Here is a 25,824-nt window from a genome sequence, read left to right as displayed (position 1 = left end):
GTGGGGTTCCCTGCTGCTTCTCCCTCTGCCTGTGTCTCTGATGAATAAATAAAATCTTAAAAAAAAAAAAAGTAACTTGGTGATTGTTGGGGGCTCTATATCTCAATTGTAGATCAGGACCTGACACATCTTGGACACTTGGTTATCTGGCTTCAGCTCCATCTGTCCCCTTGAAACTCTACTTGCTGAGGAACGTTCAATCCACAAGCACTTGCCCCAGCAACTGTTATGAAATATCCCTTCTTACGCCTGGCTCCATTCTTGTTCTTCCCATTGTGCCTGTTACAGTGAATTAATAGGCCTTGGGCCTCCCTGCCCCTCACCCCTACTTATTTCTTGCCACTCCCCCAGATGATCTCATACCCTGCAATGGCTACTTATTGTCCCCTTTGCTAGGCCTTTGTCTCAAACCCCTACTCCTTCTCTGAGCCTAACTACTTGCTCCAGATATTCCACCTGGATGTCTCATGCAAGATGTCTGAATCTGAACACATACTCTTCTCCCCAAACCTGCTTGTCCTTGTGTTGTCCAATTCAGTCAGTGATGCCCCTTCCCACTTCAGACCCTTGCACACCATACTCCTTGCCTGTCCATCCTCCATCAGTTCATTCCTCAGCTGCTTCTTGACTTTTCTTCAGCTTCACTGCTGTTTCCTCCAGGAGGGAAGCATGCTCCTCCCTAGTAAGCCAGGCTCTCTTATTCTCAAAGTACACTGGACTACCTCAGAACTACACAAGCTTTATATGTTATATATCCTTTCTGCCTTTCTGAGCACTGCATTCCTGGCAGCCAACAAAATACATGGTCTAGGACTGAATGATGAGCCCACATTCTGGACTGGGTGACACTGCTAACGTGTTTCTGCATCCTTGTCTGCCCAAGCAGAAGCTGCATCCAAGCTGAAGAGTCCCCTGGACTGTGATAGGAAGTGGCCCCAGGTCTGTCTCAAAAGATTGGCAGCAGAACCAAGAGGAGAGGTTAGACCCAAACCACACCTGAGAAACAGCAGCTGGCCCCCAAGATAAGCCCCTACCCTGAGCCTAATCGTCCAATTCCAATTGCTAAGTGCCATGCAGGGCATGTTCAGAAGGGCCAGTTGATACCCTTCTCACTCTGAATACATGAGAGGCAACAACCAGTATGGGCAGCACCAGAGCAGACTAAGTAAACCTGGGTAGCAACATGCAATGATCTAACAAGTAATGGAAAACAAACTGTAAAATTGCATGGACTTACAATTGTGTAAAACATGTGGGCCTGGCACTTGGAGAAGCCATACTCTGAATGAGAACTCATGGTGTTATTTTTTTGTGAATATTGTTTCATGCCTAGCAAATATTTGGAAAGGAGGCCTACTGCTGTGATTAGATAGTTAGCCCTTGACTTGTCTTCCTCTTTTTGGAATCAGGACTTTCTTTTGTAAGAGGGCCTTGGGATGGCCCTACTGAATATCCTGGCAGAGGGAAAAACACTAGGACAGGAGTTAGGCTTTCCACACACCGAAAACAAAAGCACAGGAAGTTCAGGCTTGGCTAAAACAAAGGCCAAGGGGCGGGACTTAAGCTCACAGCCCTGTGACAGGTTACTAAGGAAGGTGTCCCCAACTGACCAAGACAAACACACAATTCTGCTGACGGCCAACACTTTATTAGTGAGGAGCCTAGTTAGGGAGGGGGTTCTGGGATGGACAAGAAGAGCCCAAGCCCAGCTCAGGGGACTTTCCTGGAAATCAGGCGTTCCTCCATGCAGATTTCAAGGAAACACCATCATGGATGAAATCCCCAGAGGGCAGCGCTGTGACTGCCAAGCAGCAGGGAAAGGAGGGTTGCCTAGGCACAGCTGGGCCCCTGGGACAGCAAGGCTTCGATGTCAGGCTCGATATCGATGGTTGGGAAGCGGCGGCTATACCTGCGCACAGGCACACCATCTGGGCCCACTAGGAACTTCTCAAAGTTCCAGGCAACGTCGTTGCGGCACACCGGGGACCAGGTGATGAACTTGGGGTCGGTCATTAGCGCAGTGGTGTCGTCACTGGGGGCAGGCAGAGACTCCCGCAGGAAGGCGAAGAGGGGGTGCGCCTGCGCGCCGTTCACCTCGCACTTCTCAAAAAGCGTGAAGTTGGGCTCGAACCCGCCGCCAGGTCGAACGTACTTGAGGGAATTCAGGATCTCTTCGTTCTTAGCGTTTTCCTGCGGGAGGGAAGAGAAACTGGAATCCGGGCCCGCAAGGGGAGGGGAAACGTTCGAACCGCAAACGAGAGGTTTCTCGATGAGTCATCAAGCTCTTGCCTTTCCTGTACAACCCCTAGGCAGACCCGAGACGAGCTGGGACGAGCGCCAGCAGCCCGTCTCTCTGCAGCCAGGGTCTGCGGCTCTCCTGCCCGGCGGCCGTCTCGCCGCCGCTCCCAACCCCAGGCGCAAGCCCACCCCACTCTGCCCCTCGCCGCGTACCTGATGCCCGAACTGGTTGCACGGGAAGCCGAGCACAACCAGGCCCCGGGGTCCGAGGCGCCGCTGCAGCTCGTTCATCTGGGTGTAGTCCCGGACCGTTGTGCCTCAGAGCGACGCCACATTCTCGATGAGCAGCACCTTGCCCCGCAGGGAACCCAGGCTCATAGGTTCCCCGCCGGCCAGCGGACGCGCTGAGAAGGCGTACACGGAGCGCGGGGCCGCCGCCACGGCAGCTGCGGCAAGGGCAGCCGCGCACATGACTGGCTACCCAAGGAGTGCCCAGCTGCGGCGGGAGACCGCGAAGATTGTGGGATCACGTGGCGCAGGCACTTTTCCGGGCGCTCCGCCCCCACGGCCCCGCCTCATCCGGCCTCCGCCCTCCCTCCAGCCGGGTGGGAGGGTGCGCCCTGGCCGGATGCGGGCACCGCCCAGGCGGTGCGGAGCCGCAGGCACAGCAGATTCGGTCTAGGCAGCGCAGCGGTGGCGGCGAAAATTACCTCGACCAGGGAACAGGCCCAAGAGGGCTCTGATTCCTTCTCAAAGGTTTTTAGTTAAGGGATGAAGCAGGACCCAAGGGAACTGGGCAGCAACAGCACGAGGAGCGGTTCCTGTTCACGAACCCTCCCAGGCCAAGCCATATTACTCCCCTTGCAGTCTGTGCCCTACTTGTCAGGTGCACAGAGCGAGTTGTGACTTGTGGTGGTGGTGCAGTTGGCAGTAGCTGCCCAGGCGAGTTCAGCGATGAGGCCCTGTAGCCCTAGGAAGGTTGTTGGAGGAAAGTGGGCAATGCCAGGGGCAGCCAGGGATCAAACTCCAAAATGCAGCTATAACTCATTTCCCTGCTTTCTGAGGCTGCCTGGAGTGTGTTCTTATCTAGGGCTCTGGTCTCCTTTCTCCTGTATCTCCAATATGGCACTGTCCTTAACACTGGCTTTCCAAAGGAGCCACTGAGTCCCAGCCCCTCCCTGCCTTGTGGAGTGGATGGGCAGATTTGAGACCATCCTTCATACCTATCAACAACCTGAGGCTCAGACCTATAAGTAAAAGACTAAAAATGGTTAGAAAGCGAAAAATGTCACACTCCTGAGATTCCTCTAGAGCAATGACTGTTGGGAGTGCCCGACATGTCTCCCTGGTACACTGCATTCCCTGCACTAGGCTACTGTGAACTTGAATGTGACACAGAAAAAAGCATTTCCACCTCCTTAGGAGACAGGTTAGTGCCAAATTGAGGGGTCAGAGTGGGGGGCAAGCTGATATTTCACATTCAAATCGTCTAGGCTAGACATATATATCCTCCCACTCCCAACCCTGGAGAGAGCAACACAAACACCAGGATACAGGAAGTTTAGAAAACTGCCTTTATTCTATTAGTAGTTGGAAAAATTAACTGGTACAGAAAAAAAGTTTAGTCAGCTGGAGAGAAGAAATTGAGTGCCACCCAAGAGAACTGGTGGCTTCTCTGGTAGGGAACCTGGATACAGTGAGGAAAAAGAGCACTGTGAACTAGAGCCAGACCCTGCAGTCCAGGTGAGAGGTTATGCCACCTTTTGAAGTGTCTGAGTGTCTCAGGCATGAAACCAAATTCTTATTTATTTAGCCCAGCTCTGGGGAAGGGTACTGGGATATGTGGCGTTGAAAACAGGAGAAACAGGCCATCTTTTATCAGAGAAACTGACAAAACGGGAATTTTAAAAATGAATTTTCCATCTGACTTTATTTTCAAATACACTTTCTTTTTTAAAAAAACCAATACACTTTCTGCAGGGATGACAAATATCAGTATTAGGAAATCCAATTATACAAAAAATACTACATCTAGTCTGGGGTAGATAGATTTATTTTTTGGTAACATACATTAAGTGGCACTAATTACACAGTAACTATAAGGTAACTAACATGAAACCACAGAACTGTAACTCTGCCACAGCTGCATGGACTTGAGCCTTTCTGGATAAGCACATTTTCAAAAAACTGGATGACCATCACAGAGCTATGCCAATACAATCTGTTAAGGAGTAAAGCTCTGAAGTAGGGACTCACCAGAGTACCTTGCAGCTGACAGATGACAGGCAGGACATGTTAGTTATAAAGTAGTTACAGCCTAATTCACAAAAGTTACCAACTGTTTCTCTTTCTAGAAAGAAGCAAGAAGTTAAGAAATTCCTTGAATTAGCGCCTGGTGTGTCAGGTGGGAGTGCAGAGGAGGGCTGTTAGAGCGGTGTCAGGAGGACCTCGGTGGTCAGGTGGGTTGGACATCATTAATAATCATGGTTGGCTTCTAAATACTGGTAGCAAGATGACTTTTGATTTGTAATCTTAGGTAAATTATAGATAAATGAAAAAGGCCAGTAATCATACACTAAGATTAATAAACAGCACTTCAAAATTAACCGCATGAGGGCTGTGCTTGCAGCAGGGTTTCACAAGACAAGGCACCCAGATTTTTTCTTCCCACGTCTGGCTTGCAGAGCAGCTCTCGTGGCCATTTCAAAAACCTCCCTCACTCCATCTTTGGTCTTTGCTGAACACTCCATGTACCCAAAAGCACCAATCCTGTTTGCCATATCTCTGCCTTCTTCCGGTTTCACCGGCTCCTAGCAAAGAGAAAAGCACTTTCAGTTAAGTGTCACATATATGAAGTGTAAAGTACTCAAAATTCAGCTTAAAAAACTTCTTTTAAAAGCTGCCAGACCCAGATGAGTCTTATGAAACTCATATGCAGTTTACCCTCCCTACCCCAATATAAAATCCCTATCAAACAGGCTCTTCTCTGAGAAGTAGACAGAAGGGAGAGGCCAGAGAAGCCCTGCCGGGTTAAGGAGGAAATCAAGAGCAAATGATTCAAGCTGTCAATCCAGAGTAAGCACTTGGGTCTTCCAATTGTTGGCTTCAGAGAGGACTGAATGCCTATGGAAGGAAATAAATCCTGACCTTGACATTTAAACAGAGAAACTTCAGTGGAAGAACCTGGGCTGAATATCTTAATTAAGGCTCTTGTCCTGCACTGGGGAAGCCCTCATCATCACTTATAAAGGCATCAGGGCTCTCTCTAGACTCCTTGTCCTCAAGCTTTCCTGATCCTTTGGTTGCTACCAATTTAATCCTTGGCCTCACATTATAGCAGGGTAACAACTGGAGAGGGAAATCCAGAGCCTGATAAAGTTTGGGCATTTGGAGCACTGACTACTGCTGTCTCAGCCAGGCAATCCTTGGAGGCATAGTGCTATCTCACAGGAGAGGTTCCCATCTCAGATAAGTAGGGAATCTTAAGGACGCTCTGAACAGGCATCAGGGAATGAGGGACAAATGGAGAAAGAGAGGCTTCTGGGACTCTTTAAATAACCTGGCTTGGGCAGCCCGGGTGGCTCAGCAGTTTAGCGCCGTCTTCAGCCCAGGGCATGATCCTGGAGACCCAGGATTGAGTCCTACATCAGGCTCCCTGCATGGAGCCTGCTTCTCCCTCTGCCTGTGTCTCTACCTCTCTCGGTCTCTGTCTCTCTCATGAATAAATAAAATATTAAAAAATAAATAAATAACCTGGCTTGTGAGAGTTTCTGCTGGGCCCCCTCAACATCCAATTTTGGGCCCTGAGTCTAAGAATGCTACAGGAAAACAGAACCCTGCCCCAGACCATGCCTGCTTCATCTTGGCTAGCTCCCGCCTTGTGTGCTCATCATTCCGAAGATCCTTCTTGTTCCCAACCAGGATGATGGGCACGTTGGGACAGAAGTGCTTGACTTCTGGGGTCCATTTTTCTGGGATGTTTTCTGAAAGAAGCAAAATTTGTTGTTACATACAATTCTGATCTTGAAGAATGTCCAAGAGCCCTAGTTAAACTGCAAGGTAACTACTTTAAAGTATGCTGGACATTTGATAGAATATCACTAGTTTCAAAACGACAGAAAAAAGGCAAAATCTAACCCCCTGCCATTAAGCACAAAATCACCAGCTTCTCCTCAGTCCCCACTAAGGAGCTCAGCTCCTGTGAAGTGGGGCCCAGTTAAAGCTGTGGAGGAACAAAGGATCCAGAATACAAGGTGGCTCCACATGATGCAACCTGACCCAAGGAGGGAAGCTATTCATGGACAATTTCCATCACTGCTGGCTAGTAACTATGAGCATATCTTACAGAAAGGGTCTCCATTCTAGGGCTGCAGCTGGCCCAGGGTCCCCATGTTCTCTCTACACCTTGCTTATGGACCTTTAACATGACCTCCATCATGTAGGTTACCGGTATTTCAAACAGCTCGACTGACTTCTAAAAAATGAGTGATAAACACTTCTTGCCAATATGGTACTAATTTAGAAAGGTTGGATGTACATCAATCATGTTGTGTAAGTAGCCAGGTTCAACCTCCCACAACCACGGCTTGGGCATCTCAGTGTCAGGCATGATTTTACAAAATGAGGTTAACAGTATTACCTACCTTACACAGGGCTATTTTGAATCAATGCATACAAAGTACTTAATATGACAATCATTTATTTAAAAAAATTTTTTTTAAATTTATTTATGATAGTCACACACAGAGAGAGAGAGGCAGAGACACAGGCAGAGGGAGAAGCAGGCTCCATGCACCTGGAGCCCGACGTGGGATTCGATCCTGGGTCTCTAGGATCGCGCCCTGGGCCAAAGGCAGGCGCTAAACCGCTGCGCCACCCAGGTATCCCTATGACAATCATTTAAATGGTCTTCTTGTTGGGACACCTGGGTGGCTCAGCGGTTGAACGCTGGGTGTGATCCTGGGGTCCCGGGATCCAGTCCCACATTAGGCTCCCTGCAAGGAGCCTGCTTCTCTCTCTGCCTGTGTCTCTGCCTCTTTCTCGTTGTCTCTCATGAATGAATTAAAAAAAAAAAAAAAGTCTGCTTGTAATTTGAGGCTGTAGTTTAGAAGTAAACTGTTTATTCTCTGACTTCAAGACAAAAAAACCAAAAGGCAAGAACTGCTTAGAATATGGAAAGAGGGATCCCTGGGTGGCGCAGCAGTTTGGCGCCTGCCTTTGGCCCAGGGCATGATCCTGGAGACCCGGGATCGAATCCCACGTCGGGCTCCCGGTGCCTGGAGCCTGCTTCTCCCTCTGCCTATGTCTCTGCCTCTCTCTCTCTCTCTCTGTGACTATCATAAATAAATAAAAATTAAAAAAAAAAAAAAAAGAATATGGAAAGATGCTCTGTCTTCTGGCTGAGGAACCACATCAGGTAAAGAAGCTAAATGCGTGAGGTCAGGAAACTCCTATAATTTAATGCTCCACTCTTTAGGAGAGAAGATGGACACTTCTAAGGACCAAGCCAAACAGCCTGAGCTCTGAACCTTGCTCTCACCTCTGCACGTGTTCTCACTTTTCACTGCAGCTGTGACCAGTGATCACTTTAAAAGGTAAATGAGACCTCATTCCCTTGTTCAAACCTTCCAAGAGCTCCAACCTCACTCATGATGAGGAAAAGTCCACACCATTAACCACATGGCTCTGCAACCCTCACTCCCACACCCTCTGCTACAACACTGAGATTCCTTCTTCTTCCTGTCTTGGTGACTTTGCATCTGCTGTTCTCCCTACCTGGAAAGGTTTTTTTGTTGGGTATCTGTTTTGGCCTCTCTCAGTTCCTTTAGGTCTCTCCCAAAAGTCACCTTTTCAGCAAGGTTGCTGACCATCCTATATGGTCATCCTCTGAAACAGAATACTACCATGGCCCATCCCATAACCACTTCTGAGAATGTTATCTGTAAAATTTCTTGCTATCAGGTCTACTGTTATGTTTCTTGGACTTACTGTTGTATTTGCTCTTCTGTCTCAATCTAGAAGTTTCTTCCATAAATAGGCGCTCAATAATTATTTGAATATATGAAATTATTACTCCCAATAGTCCCCCATCCCTTGGGAGTGTAGGACACAAAAATTAAAATGAATTGCCTCTGTGTTGCCTCCTCCTTTCATGAATAATTTTTTTTTAAAGATTTTATTTGTTTATGATAGACATAGAGAGAGAGAGGCAGAGGGAGAAGCAGGCTCCATGCTGGGAGCCCGACGTGGGACTTGATTCCGAGACTCCAGGATTGTGCCCTGGGCCAAAGGCAGGCGCCAAACCGCTGAGCCACCCAGGGATCCCCTCCATTTTTTTTTTTTTTTTTAAAGTAGGCTTCATGCCCAGTGTGAGCAAGAGTATCATGCTTTACTGACTGAGCCAGCCAGTTGCCCCAAAACTTTATTCTTAAATTCAGTGATGTCAATCACCTATAATCTCTCCTACCCCTAAAATAATCTGATCACATTGGGGCATAGCACCTTGCATGGATTTACTGTGGGGTTGTATGATGGCCTTTGGGAATTCCAGAAAACCAGGAGAAGGAATCCTTATCATCTAGATCAGGGGTCAACAAATAAAATCTTGTCAGCACCTGGGTAGCTTGGTTGGTTAAGCATCTGACTTCAGCTCAGATCATGATTTCAGGGTCCTGGGATAGAGCCTTGAGTCAGGCTCCCTGCTCAGTGAGAAGTCTGTTTGTCCCTCTCCCCCTCCTCCTCATCTTCTCTCTTGCATGTGCAAATAAATAAATAAATAAGTAAGTAAGTAAGTAAGTAAGTGGGGAGACTGGGTGGCTCAGTTTGTTAAGAGTCCAACTCTTGGTTTTGGCTCAGGTCATGATCTCACAATCGTGAGACTGAGTCCCATGTCAGGCTCTGTGCTGAGCACAGAGTCAGCTTCAGATTCTCATTCCTTCCCCCTCTGCTCTTTCCCTGACTCGCTCAAACTCTCTCTCTAAAAAAAATAAAATCTTAAAAAGGGGGGGGGGGGTTTGCTAGAACATAGACAAACTCATTCATTATATATTTTCTGTGGCTGCTTTTGTGATACAACAGTGGAATTGAGTGTTGTGGCAAAGTTTACTAGAATATATGGCCAACAAAGCCTAAAACATTTGCTATTCGGTCTTTTGTAAGTTTGCTACCCCAGGTCTCAAACTAGTATTACAGACTCTAGACCAACTGCCAGTCCAGACAGCAGGGCTGAAACTTTCACAACATCCTGATTCCTGATCAAAATTGTTATCCTATACCTAGAGGTAAGGCAATAGTCTAACATCCAAGCAAGTAAAACCAAAGTATAACATTAGATTGACAATAGCTTTTTATTTTCTTGATCCAGATTTTGAGTTCCCGTAACACATTTTATTTACTTCAGCCAACTACTGGTGGGATTCGCCCCACCCTATCCAAGCCAAGACAACAGAACTTTAAGATTTCATTTATTTGACAGAGAGACAGCAAAAGCCAGAGAGCATACATAGGGGGAATGGCAGAGGGAGATGGAGAAGCAGGCTTCCCGCTGAGCAGGGCTCAATGCCAGGACCCTGGACCATAATCTGAGCTGAAGGTAGACACTTAAGCGACTGAGCCACTCAGGCACCTTCAACAATAGAACTTTTAAAAGTACTTTGGCAAAGCCAAGCTAGTTAGCTCAGCAAAGGAGCTCCACCTAACAATCACACTCTTGCAAGGACCTCCAGGGAAGGTAGAGCATCCTCCAACATCAGACCCTCTCCCTAGGTGTGTTTGTATTTCAGAGGAGATCAATCTCTCTTTGCCTCTTTACTTTCTACCTCTGCTCTCCTCCCCAGGGCCTGCCTTCTGGGAGAAGGGCCATCAAGAAACAACTCATGGCTAGTAAAGAGAAATCAAAAGCTAAAGAAGGGAACCCGGGTGGCTCAGTCAGTTAAGCATCCAACTCTTGAAATCAGCTCAGGTCTTGATCTCAGGGCTTTGGGTTCAAGCCCTGTACTGGGCAGCCTACTTTAAATAAAAGGGGGAGGGGTGGCTAAAGACCTCCCTTGAGACCAGGAGACATGAAGACAAGTAACATTTTGCTCCGAATATGTTTCTGTCCCTAGAGGATTATACCTTGGATGATGAGATAGAGGGCACACGTTCTTCCTCATTCCTACAGGATTTAGACATAATCTATGTTGTGTGTGTGAAGGGAGGGTATCACATGTCTCTGTTTTTTCTGTGACCTGAAGCTCTGTCCTACCCTCTAGGGCCTTCCAACAGTCCCCCCAAAGCAAGCCAGATTTGTTTGAAAACCCAGAACTAAAACAACTGTTGAAAATGACCAAAGTTAACCAATGGCAGAGAGGACTTGCTCTGTCTCAGTCCTGGGAGACACTGCACAGAGAGCTCAGTCTCAGCTTGACTCCTTGGGTTGCATAACCTTGATAAAGTGGTTCAAACTCTTGCGAGTGCCCAAGTATTTTCATTAAAATGAGTATAACCATGAAAAAAAAAAAAAGGTCACATAACCATAACTGGCCAGCACAAGCCCAAATCACCAGCAGGCCCTCCAAGATGGTTTGTGTTAATGATAACAATATTCTTGGCCTTACTGCTACCTTGTAAAGACAGCACATCACCATGAGACATTTCCTCCTTTTTTTTTTTTTCTAAAGATTTATTTATTTATTTATTCAGAGAGAGGGAAAGAGAGGCAGAGACACAGGCAGAGAGAGAAGCAGGCTCCATGCAGGGAGCCCGACGCGGGACTCAATCCCGGGTCTCCAGGATCACACCCCGGGCTGCAGGCAGCACTAAACCGCTGCGCCACCGGGGCTGCCCACCATGGGACATTTCAAACTTATCAGCACAAACTGAAAGTAAGTTCTGTTTCAGGCCCCGGTGCCTTGTTCTGCAGAGTGTGAGGTCAGTGTTATTCAGTCTCTTTCTGAAGGACAGTGGCTTCTCAGATGTGTGACCAACTGAGCTAGTGAAATGGTCAAGTTCAAGTCTCTCCTTATTAGCCTAGATACTTTAGAAAAGGGCTAAAATGTGGCTTTAAAAACATTACCAGGAGGGGCACGGGGTGGCTTAGCTAGCTAAGCATCCAACTCTTTGATTTAGCTCAGGTATAATCTCAGGGTCGTGAAATCAAGCCCTGTATCCACCTCCATGCTCAGTGGAGTCTCCTTCTCTCTCTCTCTCCCTCTGCCCTCCCTGAGTGGTCTCTGTGTCTCAAAAAAATAAACTTTTAAACAACAAACAAAAACAATACCAGGAAACAGCAAATCACCAGTCTTGATATCGGGAAGCAACAGGCTCAATATGAAGTACTGAAAAAAAGGTGAGCACCCAAAAAAGCCTTTCCAATATCTTAGTCCAAAAGATGGCTTTGTATTTGATAACCCACCTACTTTACAAGGTAGAGACCATGGCAGCCATAGGAGACCTAGGCTGAAAAGTGACCCAAGGCTTAGGCTCTATAGTCCGAAGCCTCTACTCCAGCCACTGATGACTCCTTCTCTGAAGTTCATCTTTGCTTTTTACCAGTTGATGCATGAAAAAGGACCTGAGAAACCAGTGTCAGACAGGCACACAGTGACAAACAACAGACTGCAGGGCTACTCACCTAAGCTATCAGGGCTGTCAATAGAGAAACACATCAGTATAACATCAGTGTCTGGATAGGAGAGAGGCCTCAAGCGATCATAATCTTCCTGCCCAGCTGTATCCCACAAAGCCAACTCTACCTGTGATAGGAAAAATAAACGTAAGAATGCAAGGTTAATCCTACCCACTTTCAGAATATGGCAAATAGTCCAAAATAGTAAAACAAACCTGAGGCAGAGGGTGTGTTTAAATTGTTTTAGGTTGAAATTTCTCAAAATACTAGCAGTATATAAAGTACATAATTCAAAATATCGAGTCAAAAATTACTTATCTTGTAAAAAGCACAGTATTTAATTATAAACATTATACACAGAAAAGCAGATGAACAAGGAAAATCAACTATAAACAACATTCTACCAAGTATACAAAACATGACAGAGAAACACTAGACGTGAGTAACTTTCCCCTATATATTCTAATATAACCCTTTCCTTATGTTTTTCTCATCATTTTGCCCCAATGTGCAAACATGGATACAAGATTATTTGAGGGGAACCTGGGTAACTCAGTCAGCTAAGCATCTGCCTTTGGCTCAGGTCATGGTCCCAGGTCCTGGGATAGAGCCCCACATTGGGCTCCCTGCTCAATGGGGAGTCTGCTCCTCCTTCTCTGTTTCCCTCTGTTCTTCTGCTAATAAATAAATAAAATATTTTTTTAAAAAATGGTGGGATCCCTGGGTGGCGCAGCGGTTTGGCGCCTGCCTTTGGCCCAGGGCGCAATCCTGGAGACCCGGGATTGAATCCCACGTCGGGCTCCCGGTGCATGGAGCCTGCTTCTCCCTCTGCCTGTGTCTCTGCCTCTCTCTGTGTGTGACTATCATAAATAAATAAAAAATTTAAAAAAATGGTATTTGAATTGGTGGGTAAGAAAAGACACCAGGCTAGGTGTTAGGCAAGGTCTCAGTGGACAAGAAAGGTCTCTGGACCTGCCTTTTCTGCTCAAAAAAATGTGAATGAAAGCATCACTAAGATAGTAAAGTACTCCCTTCACACCTGGAAACCTGCTCACCTTCCTGTGGTAGGAGGGCAAGCTAATGCCTGGGCTCTGGACAGAGGTCCCCCTCCATGTTCTCCAGCACTGCAGCCAGCCCTGTGATTTCTCACAACCAGAATGGGATTTTAACATCTTCTGCTTAGCGACCCCATGGTGCTCAAAGCTCTCCTAGTATTTGGAATACCTTTTTTTTTTTTTTCTCCTAGAACTTTCACAGCCCATATTTCAAAGTTTCTAAGTAACATCTTTTCCTTAAAGTTGATGGCTAATTATCTCTTCCACCCTCAAACTCTGCCCTAGGATGCATCACTCACAACCTCCACGAGGCCCACCTGCACTTCTATCATACACACACACACACACACCCCATCAGTTTGATATGTGTATTTCTAATACTTTGATACCCAATCCTCACAACAGACTGGAACATTTACTCTCTGCCAAATCACGCTGCCCTGACCCCTTCATGCCTCACGTGTATTCAGTGAGACACATCCAACCCTATATGCTGATAAATGAATGGTTCAGGGTATTGGGCCTATCTCTTGTTAGAATGGGCTTTTCCATTTTTGGTAGGTATGTTCCTGGGACACAATCACCTAGAATCTTTGACGGTTTCCTAGGCTCTGTTACTGTATACTCTTAAATGAACATTCTGAGGCAGTACCCTCTCTCAACTTGGAGGTTACTTACTTACTACCAAGCATTTTTATTTCAGGGACCCTAGAATTCTGAATAGCTGGCTTAATGTGCTTTCCAAACACAGTGCCACAAACTGAGGCACTAGAACAGAAAGGGATACTAAGGTAAAGCAGAAAAATGAGAAGGATGAAAGGACATGGAATTATGGGGGCCAATATATTAGGTGCTAGCAGCATGAGACACATGAACAAATGCCCGAGAGGACTGAGTTATTGGAGAAGAGCCCATTGTTCTAGTTTTCTTTTTCAGCTGACCCACCTGCAGTGGGAATTTCATGCATCTTCAAAATATGTACAGGAAGCTGGATAAGACATTTTCACAACAAAAAGCAGAACATAAAAAACCTATAAACTCTAATTCCAGAAGAGTTTTCCTCTAGTCTTGCCAGTGGATTTTCAGGACAGACATGAAGAAACACCATCCTCATTGCCAGTGACAGGTAATTGAAGCAAAGGTGGCAGCCTATTTATGTTAAAGTCAAAAACCATTTACACAAATTAAATATGAGGATGTTATTTAACTGTCACATTGCTGGTGGAGTAGATCAGTATAGCCCTTTGAGACCCATAAAATGACCTGTTGTTGACCTAGTAATCCCGTATTTTAGTGCTGAATGAAATATTAGGAAAAAAACTGGAAAAAAAATCCCACCCATACAAAAAGGTTCATTTTAGTATTATCCATCTAGCAACAAACTAAATTTCAAACATAAAACTGTTAAGAGCACATATACTAGGGCTTCCCTATATAAAATAGGTAGGAATGTTAGCAAAGTCTAGATGATAGCAGTTAAAAATTAATAAAGTTAAGATGGCAAGAATAGAATGGATTTCTCATTCAAACACGTCTGTAATCATTAAACTGTATACTGAAGAAACAAAAAGACCTAATTCTCTACAGGCTCTATGAACAGCCTAAGATACAAAATGAAACCAGTTGTTACGAAAAGTGTACTCACCTGCTTTCCATCAACTTCAATATCTGCCACATAGTTCTCAAACACTGTGGGTACATACACCTCTGGGAACTGGTCCTTGCTAAAGACGATGAGCAAACAAGTCTTACCACAGGCTCCATCACCAACAATCACCAGTTTCTTCCGGATGGCAGCCATGCTGAAACATGAGACAAAGGTGTTATCTAGAATGCATAAGCTATTAATAGCTTCAAGCTATGACACACACTTTTCTAACCATGGGGCACAAGTCTGTGTAGCACACCCAAATACAAAATGCTAGTACGGCTTTCCACTTGACATCAAAAGGTCGTAACAAAACTCCACAACTAACGGTTACACTATTTAAACTTGATTTCTTTTTAAGATTTGAGAGATGATAGGATAGGATAGGATAGGATAGGATAGGATAGGATAGGATAGGAGTGAGGGGCAGGTGGCGATACTATAAGTAAGCACTCCGCGCTGAGTGTGGAGCCTGATGTGGGGCTTGATCCCAGGATCCTGAGATCATCACCTGAGCTCAACCCTATAGTAGAATGCTTAACTGACTGTGCCATCCAAGCACCCAAAACAGATGTTTATACTTAATGGTAAAAAGACTGAAAGCTTTTCCTCAAGATCAGGAACAAGACAAGAGTGGCCACTCTTGCCACTTCTAACTAACATGATACTGGAGACTCTAGCCAGAGTAATTAAACAAGGTGATGAAACAAGACATCCAGATTGGAAAGGAAGAAGTAAAACTATCTTAACTTGAAGATGATATGACCTTATATATGGAAAATCCTAAGGAATCCACTAAACATTATTAAAACAAATTCAGGGGATCCCTGGGTGGCTCAGCGGTTTGGTGCCTGCCTTTAGCCCAGGGCATGATCCTGGAGTCCCGGGATCAAGTCCCACATCGGGCTCTCTGCATGGAGCCTGCTTCTCCCTCTGCCTGTGTCTCTGACTCACTCTCTCTCTTTCTGTGTCTCTTATGAATAAATAAATAAAATCTCTAAAAAAAAAAAAAAAAAAAAAAAAAGGAGGGATCTATTAAAAAAAACCATAAATTCAGTAAGGCCGTAGGATACAAGACGAACATACAAAAAACAACTGTATTTCTATAACCTAGTAATGAACAAAGAGAAAATGAAATTAAGAAGATAAAATTTCAGGGGTGCTTGGGTGGCTCAGTGGTTGAGCATCTGCCTTTGGCTCAGGTTGTGATCTGGGGTGGGGATCGAGTCATGTGTCAGGCTCCCCACAGGGAGCCTGCTTATCGCTGTCTCTGCAAGTCTCTCATGAATAAATGAAATCTTAAAAAAAAAAAAAAAGACAATTTCATTTTCAATGGCTTCAAAAAGAATAAGGATAAATTTACCAAAAGTATAAAAAATACCCTGAAAACACCAAAACACTGTTGAGAAAGAACTATGAAGATAATAGATCTATGAAAGATCTATGAAGATAATGAATGAAGACATTTCAAGTTTCTGGACTGGAAGACAATATTGTTAAATGGCAACATCTTCCAAATTATTCTAGAGATTCAAGACAATCCCTATCAAAATACCAGAAGGCTTCTTCACAGAAATTGACAAACTGATTAGAAAATTCACAAAGATAATTCAATGGACTCAGAATGTAAAAACAATAGTGAAAAAGAACAAAGTTGTAGGACTCAAGCTTCCTGATTTTAAAACTTACTGTAGGAGTGCCTGGTGGTTCAGCTGGTTAGGCATCTGCCTTCAACTCAAGTCATGATCTCAGGGTCCTGGGATGGAGCCCCACGTTGGGCACCCTGCTCTGTGAGGAGTCTGCTCCCTCACCATTTACCCTTCCTTGCCCTACTTGTGCTCTCAAAGAAAGAAAGATTAAAAAAAAAAAAAAAAAAGGCTGTTTTAAAGCTATAGTAATCAAGATACTATTGCACTGTTATAAAGACAGACATAGAGATCAGTGGAATAGAACTGAGAGTCTAGAAATATGCTCCCACATTAAGGGTCAAGTGGTTTTCTTTCTTTTCTTTTCTTTTCTTTCTTTCTTTCTTTCTTTCTTTCTTTCCTTCCTTCCTTTCTTTCTTCTTTCTTTCTTTCTTTTTTTTTAAGATTTTATTTATTTATTCATGAGAGACAGAGAGAGAGAGAGAGGCAGAGACACAGGGCAGAGGAAGAAGCAGGAACCCTGCATGCAGGAAGCCTGATGTGGGACTCAATCCCGGGACTCCAGGATCACGCCCTGGGCCAAAGCAGGCGCTCAACCGCTGAGCCACCCAGGCGTCCCGGGTCAAGTGATTTTCAACAAGGATGCCAAGACAATCTGATGGAGGAAAGGCATTCTATTCAACAAATGGTGCTGAAGAGATCCACACAAAGAATGAAGTTAGAAAGCCACACCTCATATTGTATTTTTTTAAAAAAATTTTTTTTAGATTTAATATATTCATTCATGAGACACACACAAGAGAAAGGCAGAGACACAGGCAGAGGGAAAAGCAGGGCTCCCTGCAGGGAGCCTGATGCAGAACTCGATCCCAGTACCCTGGGATCATGACCTGAGCCAAAGGCAGACACTCAACCACTGGAGCCACCCAGGTGCCCCTATCATATACAAAAGTTAAATCAAGATGAATTATAAGCCCAAATATAAGATCTAAAATCATAAAATATTTAACTCCCTATCCCCCCTTTCTACCCACTCACCCCTGATAACCACCATTCTACTTTCTATCTCTGAGTTAGAGATACCTACTACCTACTTCATTTGGAAGGAAGTAGAACCAAGCAGCATTTGTCCTTTTGGGATTGGCTTATTTTACTCAGCATGTCATCAAGGTTGATAGGTGTTATGGCGTGCGTCAGAATTTCCTTCCTTCTTTAAAGTTGAATAATATTCCATTGTATATGTATATACTACATTGTTTACTCACTGATCCACTGATAGACACTGGGTAGCTTCCACCTCTTGGTCACTGTGAGTAATATATTTAAGAATATATTTGGGGCGGGGCACCTAGGTGGCTCAGCGGTTGTGCCTTTGGCTCAGATCTGATCCTGGAGTCCTGGGATCGAGTCCCACATGAGACTCCCCATAGGGAGCCTGCTGCTCCCTCTGCCTATGTGTCTGCCTCTCTCTGTGTCTCTCATGAGTGAATACAATCTTTAAAAATACATATATATATACATTTGGGGCAAGGTGCCTGGGTGGTTCAGTTGGTTGGCTGTCTGCCTTAGCCTTGAGCTCCCTGCTCAGTGGAGAGTCTGTTTCTCACTCTCTCTCTGCTGCTCCCCGTGCTTGTGCTCACCCTCTTGCTCTGTGTCAAACAAATAAATACAAAATAAAACCTAAGGGAAAATATTGGAGGAATATATTGGAGGCGCCTGGGTGGCACAGTTGGTTGGGTTCCTAACTCTTGATTTTGGCTTGCATTGTGGTCTCAGGGTCCAGGAGTCCTAAGATCAAGCCCTACATCAGGCTCCATGCTTAGCAGAGTCTGCTTGAGAACTTCTCTCCCTCTGGCCATCCCCTTTGTGTCCATGTGCAAGAGTATATTCATCACTAGCAACTGAGGAAAAAACAGATAATTGGACTTTCATAAAAACTTAAAACTTCTGTACTTCCAGAGATACCATCAAGAAAATGAGAAGACATAGGGCATGTGGCTGGCTCAGCACGTAAGGTTTGATCTAAGAGTCCTGAGTTCAAGCCCCTTGTTGGGTACAGAGAGAGACCACTTAAAACAAAAAAAGAAAATAAGAAAACAACCAGACAAACAGGAGTAAATGTTTGCAAATAACATACTATCTATAATACATGAAGAACCCTTACTCAGGGTAACTCAACAACAAAAAAACCCAGCTTAGATGGATGGTCTTGCTCAGGGTCTCTTATGAGACTGCAATAAAGATGCTGATTTGGGGGTGGTGCCTGGGTGACTCTGTTGATTAAACATCTGATTCTTGGTTTCAGCTCAGGTCCTGATCTCAGGGTGGTGAGATCAAGCCCCATGTCAGGCTCCACACTCAGCATGGAATATGCTTGAGATTCTTTCCCCCTGCCTCCCCTTCCACTCCTTCTCCCATGTTCATGCATTCCCTAAAATAAAATCATTATTTATTTTTTTAAGATTATTTATTTATTCATGAGAGAAACACAGAGAGAGGCAGAGACATAGGCAGAGGGAGAAGCAGGCTCCCTGAGAGGAACCTGATGTGGGACTCGATCCCAGGACCTGGGGACCATGCCCTGAGCCAAAGGCAGAGACCCTCAGCCACTGAGCCACCCAGGCGTTCCAGTAAAATCTTTAAAAAAAGGGGGGGAGGGGGAGATCTGGATATGACCTAGCAATTCCACTCCTAGACATACATCTGAGAAAGATGAAAACCTATGTCCACACAAACACTTATACACAAATGTTCACAGCAACACTGAAATATTCACAGCCAGGACACCTTGGTGACTCAGGTAAGAGTCCAACTCTTGGTTTCAGCTCAGGTCAAGAGATCAAGCCCCATGCTGGGTTCAGCACTCAGCAGGGAGTCTACTTGAAGATTCTCTCCCTCTGCCCCTCCCCCTGCTTGCACACTCTCTAAATAAATAAAATCTTTTTTTTTTTAATTTATGATAGTCAGAGAGAGAGAGAGAGAGAGAGAGGCAGAGACACAGGCAGAGGGAGAAGCAGGCTCCATGTACTGGGAGCCAGACGTGGGATTTGATCCCGGGTCTCCAGGATCACGCCCCGGGCCAAAGGCAGGTGCCAAACCGCTGCGCCACCCAGGGATCCCTAAATAAATAAAATCTTAATAAAAAATATTCATCATAGTCAAAAAGTGGAAATAAACCAAACATCCAAAAATAATAAATGCATAAAATGTGGCATATATATCCATGCAATGGAATAATATTCAGGACAGAGAAAAGTGTTGATACATACTACAGTATGAATGAAACTTGAAACATTACATATGTAAAGAAGCTAACCATAAAGAACCACATATTGAGTGACTCCATTTGTATAGAATGTCCAGAGACATCTGGCTGGCTCAGTCAGATGAGCATGAGGACTCTTAATCTCAGGGTCATGAGTTCAGCTTCACATTAAAAAAAACAAAAACAAAATAATACAGTGTGTGTGTGTGTGTGTGTGTGTGTGTGTGTGTAAAATGTCCAGAATAGGAAAATACAGACAGAGAAAGTAGGTTGGTGATTGCCTAAAGAAGGGAGTTGGAAGAGGGAAGAAAGGAAATGATCACTAAGGGAACAGTTGAGCCTCTTTTTGGGATGATGAAATTGTCATGAGATGCTCTCATGAATGAATGAATGAATAAATAAATAAAATCTTCAAAAACAAAAAAAAAGACCGGTAGTGAAATTTGTCATAAGATGGATACATAGCCAAAGCTCTATGAACATACTATATAGTATAAATACATGACATTGAATAGTACACTCTAAATGAGTAGATTGTAAGGTATGTGAAGTGTATTTCAATAAAGCTGTTACCAAAAAAGAATTCTAGCATCCTTCTACTTGCCAGAGACTAATTAATGGTCAACCACTCCAATTCCTACTATTCCCTTTTATTTTTTTTTAAAGATTTTATTTATTTATGCATGAGAGACACACACAGAGAGAGAGGCAGAGACACAGGCAGAGGGAGAAGCAGGCTCCATGCGGGAAGCCCGACGTGGGACTCGATCCCTGGTCTCCAGGATCAGGCCCTGGGCCAAAGGCAGGCACTAAACCGCTGAGCCACTAGGGCTGCCCCTACTGTTCCCTTTTAGAACAGCACTTCAATTTTTAGCTGTGTACTTTGCTGCCTAGTTAAAAGACTACATTTCTCAGCTTCCCTTACATTAGGTATGTATGTACCTAATATATAAATATACACATACATATACATATATAGGTATATATATAAATATACACATACATATACATATATATAGGTATATATATGTACGAAGTTCAAGCCTATGAGATGTAATCAGCAATGCCTGTGAGACTTCCAAGAAGTCTTCCTTAAAGTGAAGTCGCATGCCCTTCTTTGTCCCTTTCCTCCTTCATGGTGCTTAAACCTGGAGCCAAGGCTACTTTCTGAAGAGCCATCCTGGAATGTGAGGACGTGGATGTGTGGATGAAAAACATAAATGCCATTCTGGAATTGGAAAAATAAAAGGTAGAGCCTGAATCCTAATTGTTCTTGGGAGCCACCACCTCAGTCACAGACTGCCTACACTTCTACCCTCCTTTATGTGAAAAATAAATGACTGTCTTCTTTAATATGGTAATTTCCAGGTCTTTATTATATGTAGTCAAATGAATCCTCAACAATACATATCACAATGGGCAGCCCTGGTGGCTCAGCGGTTTAGCGCCGCCTTCGGCCTGGGGTGTGATCCTGGAGACCCAAGATCGAGTCCCACGTCGGGCTCCCTGCATGGAGTCTGCTTCTCCCTCTGCCTGTGTCTTGGCCTCTCTGTGTCTCTCATGAATAAATAAAAACTTAAAAAAACAAACAAACAAAAAACAAATACATATCACAAAACCAGACTATCTAAATGGAATGTTTCCCAAACTGGAGTAGCCATGATAATCCACTGGAGGTACATGAAACAAACATGAGAAACACATTTTTTTAAGTCTAGAATACCTAAGGAATTTAGCTTAAATTTTTTTTTTAAAGATTTTATTTATTTATGAAAGACACATAGGCAGAGACATCGGCAGAGGGAGAAGTAGGCTCCATGCAGGAAGCCTGATGTGGGACTCAATCCTGGGATTTTGGGATTACGCCCTGAGCCAAAGGCAGACACGCAACCACTGAGCCACCTAGGCATCCCCCCAAAAAAATTTTTTTGAAGATCTTATTTATTCATGAGAGACTCAAAGAGAGAGGGAGACATAGGCAGGCAGAGGAAAAAGCAGGCTCCTTGCAAGGGAGCCCGATGTGGGATTTGATCCCCGATTTCGGGATCACACCGTGACCGACCCAAAGGCAGATGCTCAGCTGAGCCACCCACCTGTACCTAGCTTTAAAATTTTAATTGCAGGGCAGCCCCGGTGGCGCAGCGGTTTAGCGCTGCCTGAAGCCCGGGGTGTGATCCTGGAGACACGGGATCGAGTCCCACATCGGGTTCCCTGCATGGAGCCTGCTTCTCCCTCTGCCTGTGTCTCTGCCTCTCTCTCTCTCTGTGTGTGTGTGTGTCTCTCATGAATAAATAAATAAAATTCTTAAAATAAAATAAAATTTTAATTGCATAAACTCCTAAGCAGAAGATTCCATAATGGAAGGGTTCACAGTGCTGCCATCATCAGCATTTTTAAGTTCTCAGTATGCTTGACATACTGCAGTATGTACCTGGCTAAGTATATACACATAGACATTATAAAGTTTTACCAAACCCAAAAGTGATCTAGTGATTTTTTAAAAAATCTTTTCTTTTTGCACAAAAGCATTAGATCTAGGATAATACAAAAATTAAAGCACAGGGATGGCTGAATGGCTCAGAAGTTGAGCGTCTGCCTTTGGCTCAGGATGTGATCCTGGTCCAGGGATCGAGTCTCACATCAGGCACTCTGTGAGGAGCCTGCTTCTCCTTCTATGTCTCTCATGAATAAATAAAATAAAAATCTTTTTTTGTAAAATGAAAGCATAATAATAAGCATAAACAGGAAATGTGCTCAATATCATTCTTTAAACAGGAGCATGCAGGGGTGCCTAGCTGGCTCAGTCAGTAGTAGATCATGTGACTTTTTTTTCTTTCCTTTTCTTTATTTATGAGAGAGAGAAAGAGAAAACACAAGCAGGGGGTGAGCCAGAGGGAGAAGCAAGACTCTCTGCTGAGCAGGGAGTCAGATGCGGGTTCAATTCCAGGACCCCAGGATCATGACCTGAACTGAAGGTAGATGCTTAACTTACTGAGCCACCCAGGTGCCTCGAGCATGTGACTACTGATCTCAGGGTTGTGAGTTCAAGCCCCACACTGGGCTCAGAGCCTACTTAAAAAAAACAAGCAACAGGGATCCCTGGGTGGCGCAGCAGTTTGGCGCCTGCCTTTGGCCCAGGGCGCGATCCTGGAGACCCGGGATCAAATCCCACATCGGGCTCCCGGTGCATGGAGCCTGCTTCTCCCTCTGCCTGTGTCTCTGCCTCTCTCTCTCTCACTGTGTGCCTATCATAAATAAATAAATAAAAAAATTAAAAAAAAAAAAAAAAAAAAAACAAGCAACAGGAGCATTCAATCAAAACAGTATTATAAGGATCCCTGGGTGGCGCAGCGGTTTGGCGCCTGCCTTTGGCCCAGGGCGCAATCCTGGAGACCCGGGATTGAATCCCACATCAGGCTCCCGGTTCATGGAGCCTGCTTCTCCCTCTGCCTCTCTCTCTCTCTGCCTCTCTCTCTATCATAAATAAATAAAAATTAAAAAAAAAAAACAGTATTATATTGAGACCCCTTAACTATATATAGCTCAGTACTTTGGCAACCCCTTCAGCTCCCTCTTCCCTTTTTTGCTCAGGATTTCTAATGGATATGGAACCTGCCTCAAGTTCCTGCAGTTGTTTCACTTGTGTTTTATCTTCCAACTGGACTGCAAATCACCTAAGAGCAAAGAATGTACTTAAATTTCTTTGCAACCTTATGTGGTTTGGTATTTAGTGAGCATACAATAGGCATTAAATACAAGAAAACAAAAAAATAAAATAAAATAAACCATTTATTAAATGAGAAAGGAGACAGATTACCTCATTTTCAGAATCCAGGGCACAGACACTAATCAATTTACCTCTTAAAAATCATTTTTCTAGTCAGTCTGACTGCTAACAACTTGATAGGATTTATAAATAATTGTTTTTCCCATCCTCTCAAAATCACTTCAAGATTTTATACACTTTACACATCTCTTCAGGCCTAACTTGTATTGGTTTGTGCCCAAAGGCAAACAACCAGGGCCTCAAGGGATGCAAACAAAATTTATCAGGAAATCCCTGTTTCAAAAAAAGGTTGCCAGCTTTGAATACCTCCTTCCTAGAAAGCACTCAATTCTCAAGAAATATGGGATCCCTGGGTGGCGCAGTGGTTTGGCGCCTGCCTTTGGCCCAGGGCATGATCCTGGAGACCCGGGATCGAATCCCACATCGGGCTCCCGGTGCATGGAGCCTGCTTCTCCCTCTGCCTGTGTCTCTGCCTCTCTCTCTCGCTCTCTCTGTGACTATCATAAATAAAATAAAAATTAAAAAAAAAAATTCTCAAGAAATAATTTCTTTCAATCTAATGTGGTTAAAGACACCCAAAATGAAAATGCTAAAGAGCACCAAAAAGGCTTTGGACAATTTTCCTTGGGGAACATTTGGCCCAGGAAAAGTGTAAAACCCATCAGCCTTTGCTGGTGAAAAAGACAGAAATTACAAGTGACTATGGGACAAAATGAAAATAAAGCCTAGAATTAGAAGTTGATTTCTGGGAATCTGGCCACACAACCAGAGATGTTGACAAGAAGTGAAAAGTACAAACATCGAATTATTTCCTGAAATGACCCAGGAAAATGTTACTCTAGTCTTTTCTTTTCACTTTGCTATAAATCCAGTATGTTTTTCAAGTACATGGCTTGGCAGCTTGAGAAAGAAAATCACCCTGAACTCTATCCGCAGTCTTTCAGCTAGATGTGTCATTTTCTAGGCTGAATGCAGTCTCAGAAATAATTCTTAAAGGGTTTTGAGGAGAGGTTTATTTGTCTACTAACAGTTATGACATATCTATTTAAGTTACCTGTAACACTATGTAAGTGATTTCTTTCCTCAGTTCAAAACCTTTATATGAGTTACTCTGCCATCCTCACAAAAATTTAAAGGAAAAAGAAAGGTCGAAAGGAGATCTCCCATGGTGCTGAAAATACCTACTCCAAATAAGGTTACCTGTCTGCCATGTCATCACAAGATCAGTCTTTCCCCACAATCTCAAAAAACAGTGTGCTCTGGCTGTGGACCATACTTTGGCAAATTACATTAAGCAGTTATTAACAAAGATAAACAGTATTGTAATATATTTCCCACAAACAACAGAGGAGCTACATGTAGTGCCACATGTAATCCTGTGCTTCATACTCAACAGACACAACAGCAGACAGCTCACTGACTCAGAAGCCTGCACCACAGGCCTCCAGGGCAGCACTCCTCCACAGGGAGTACAGTATCTCAGCATCTTATGGAGTCTGGCATCACAGGAGGCACTCAGCAAATAGCAGCTCCTGCAGCTCATACTACTATGGTCTCACCCTCCAATAGGCCTAACCTCACATCCTCTAGCACCTTTCAATTCCTTCAGTATTGCCACTTTTGGTACCCCTCATCTCCTTTCTCTCTCCCTAATGGTTTTTCTCTCTCACTCTACAATAAAGTGCAGAGTGTTCCTACTTTAAAATAATAAACCATCCCACATCCACACTTTCTTCTGGTTACTGCTCTCTCTCTGGCCTATTTCAAAGAAAAGGTATATATTTCTGCTGCTTCATATCCACTGACTTGTTTAAAATTCTTCCAATCTGCCTTCTGGCTCAAACTACTGAAACTTTCTCAGAAATCGCCAATAACCAGAATGCCTGGGTGGTTCAGCAGTTGAGCGTCTGCCTTCAGCTGATGGCATGATCCTGGGCTATGGGGAATGAGTCCCACGTAGGGCTCCCTGGGAGAAGCCTGCTTCTCCCTCTGCCTGTATCTTTGCCTCTTTATGTCTTTCATGAATAAAAAAATAAAATCTCTTTAAAAAACTAACTAAATAAATAAAAATCTCTTTAAAAAATCACCAATAACCTACCTTCACAAAATATAATCTGAATTCTCCCTCGTATTTTTTGTTGTAACTTACATCAGTACACTGGTGTGCCGATATCTGTTGTCCGTCTCATTAGTTACAGCCTTCACATCTAATCACTCTAATACTCTACCTATCTCTGAGGATCTCAATTCTTCAAAAAACACTTCTATGAACACTCCTATATCTCACTCTGACCTGGTCCCTGTTCTAAACCTGATACACTCAACTCTATGCTCTACTTGCATATCAAATTCAGTGTCTTGCAGGTATCACCCCAACTTCTATCAAATCTTCTCTTCCCAGTTACCTCAATCTTGGTGATGAAAACAAAATTACACTCCTAAAAACTCACTGTGGAAACCCTTATGGTTTGGGGCACCTGGGTGGCTCAGTCGATTAAGCATCTCACTCTTTTTTTTTTTTTTTTTTAATTTTTATTTATTTATGATAGTCACAGAGAGAGAAAGAGAGAGAGGCAGA

The 25,824-nt window shown here is 44.1% G+C and overlaps 2 protein-coding genes across 3 annotated transcripts in view; both read right to left on the bottom strand.

Moving 5' to 3' along the window:
• Nucleotides 1-1,626: 1,626 nt before the first annotated feature.
• On the bottom strand, nucleotides 1,627-2,777 carry GPX1 (glutathione peroxidase 1). The gene is made up of 2 exons (XM_077858909.1): nucleotides 2,452-2,777; nucleotides 1,627-2,190 (listed from the first exon to the last, which is right to left on the bottom strand). Exons 1-2 carry the CDS (start codon nucleotides 2,707-2,709, stop codon nucleotides 1,831-1,833), a joined length of 618 nt encoding a protein of 205 aa, XP_077715035.1. The 5' UTR covers nucleotides 2,710-2,777; the 3' UTR covers nucleotides 1,627-1,830.
• A 1,012-nt stretch (nucleotides 2,778-3,789) lies between these two features.
• The window catches only part of RHOA (ras homolog family member A), a 63,706-nt gene continuing 41,671 nt past the window's right edge, over nucleotides 3,790-25,824 (bottom strand). For both annotated transcript variants that reach the window (XM_077858916.1, XM_077858915.1), the window contains 4 exons: nucleotides 14,546-14,702; nucleotides 11,852-11,972; nucleotides 6,091-6,221; nucleotides 3,790-5,048 (listed from right to left, as the gene is read on the bottom strand). In XM_077858916.1, the coding sequence (XP_077715042.1) occupies nucleotides 4,875-5,048; nucleotides 6,091-6,221; nucleotides 11,852-11,972; nucleotides 14,546-14,701 (582 nt within the window). In that variant the 5' untranslated portion in view covers nucleotide 14,702 and the 3' untranslated portion in view covers nucleotides 3,790-4,874. The remainder of the gene's footprint in view (nucleotides 5,049-6,090; nucleotides 6,222-11,851; nucleotides 11,973-14,545; nucleotides 14,703-25,824) is intronic.

This window comes from Canis aureus, chromosome 19 (assembly GCF_053574225.1).
Source record: "Canis aureus isolate CA01 chromosome 19, VMU_Caureus_v.1.0, whole genome shotgun sequence".
Lineage (NCBI taxonomy): Eukaryota > Metazoa > Chordata > Mammalia > Carnivora > Canidae > Canis > Canis aureus.
This window is presented reverse-complemented; position numbering and strand designations above follow the sequence as displayed.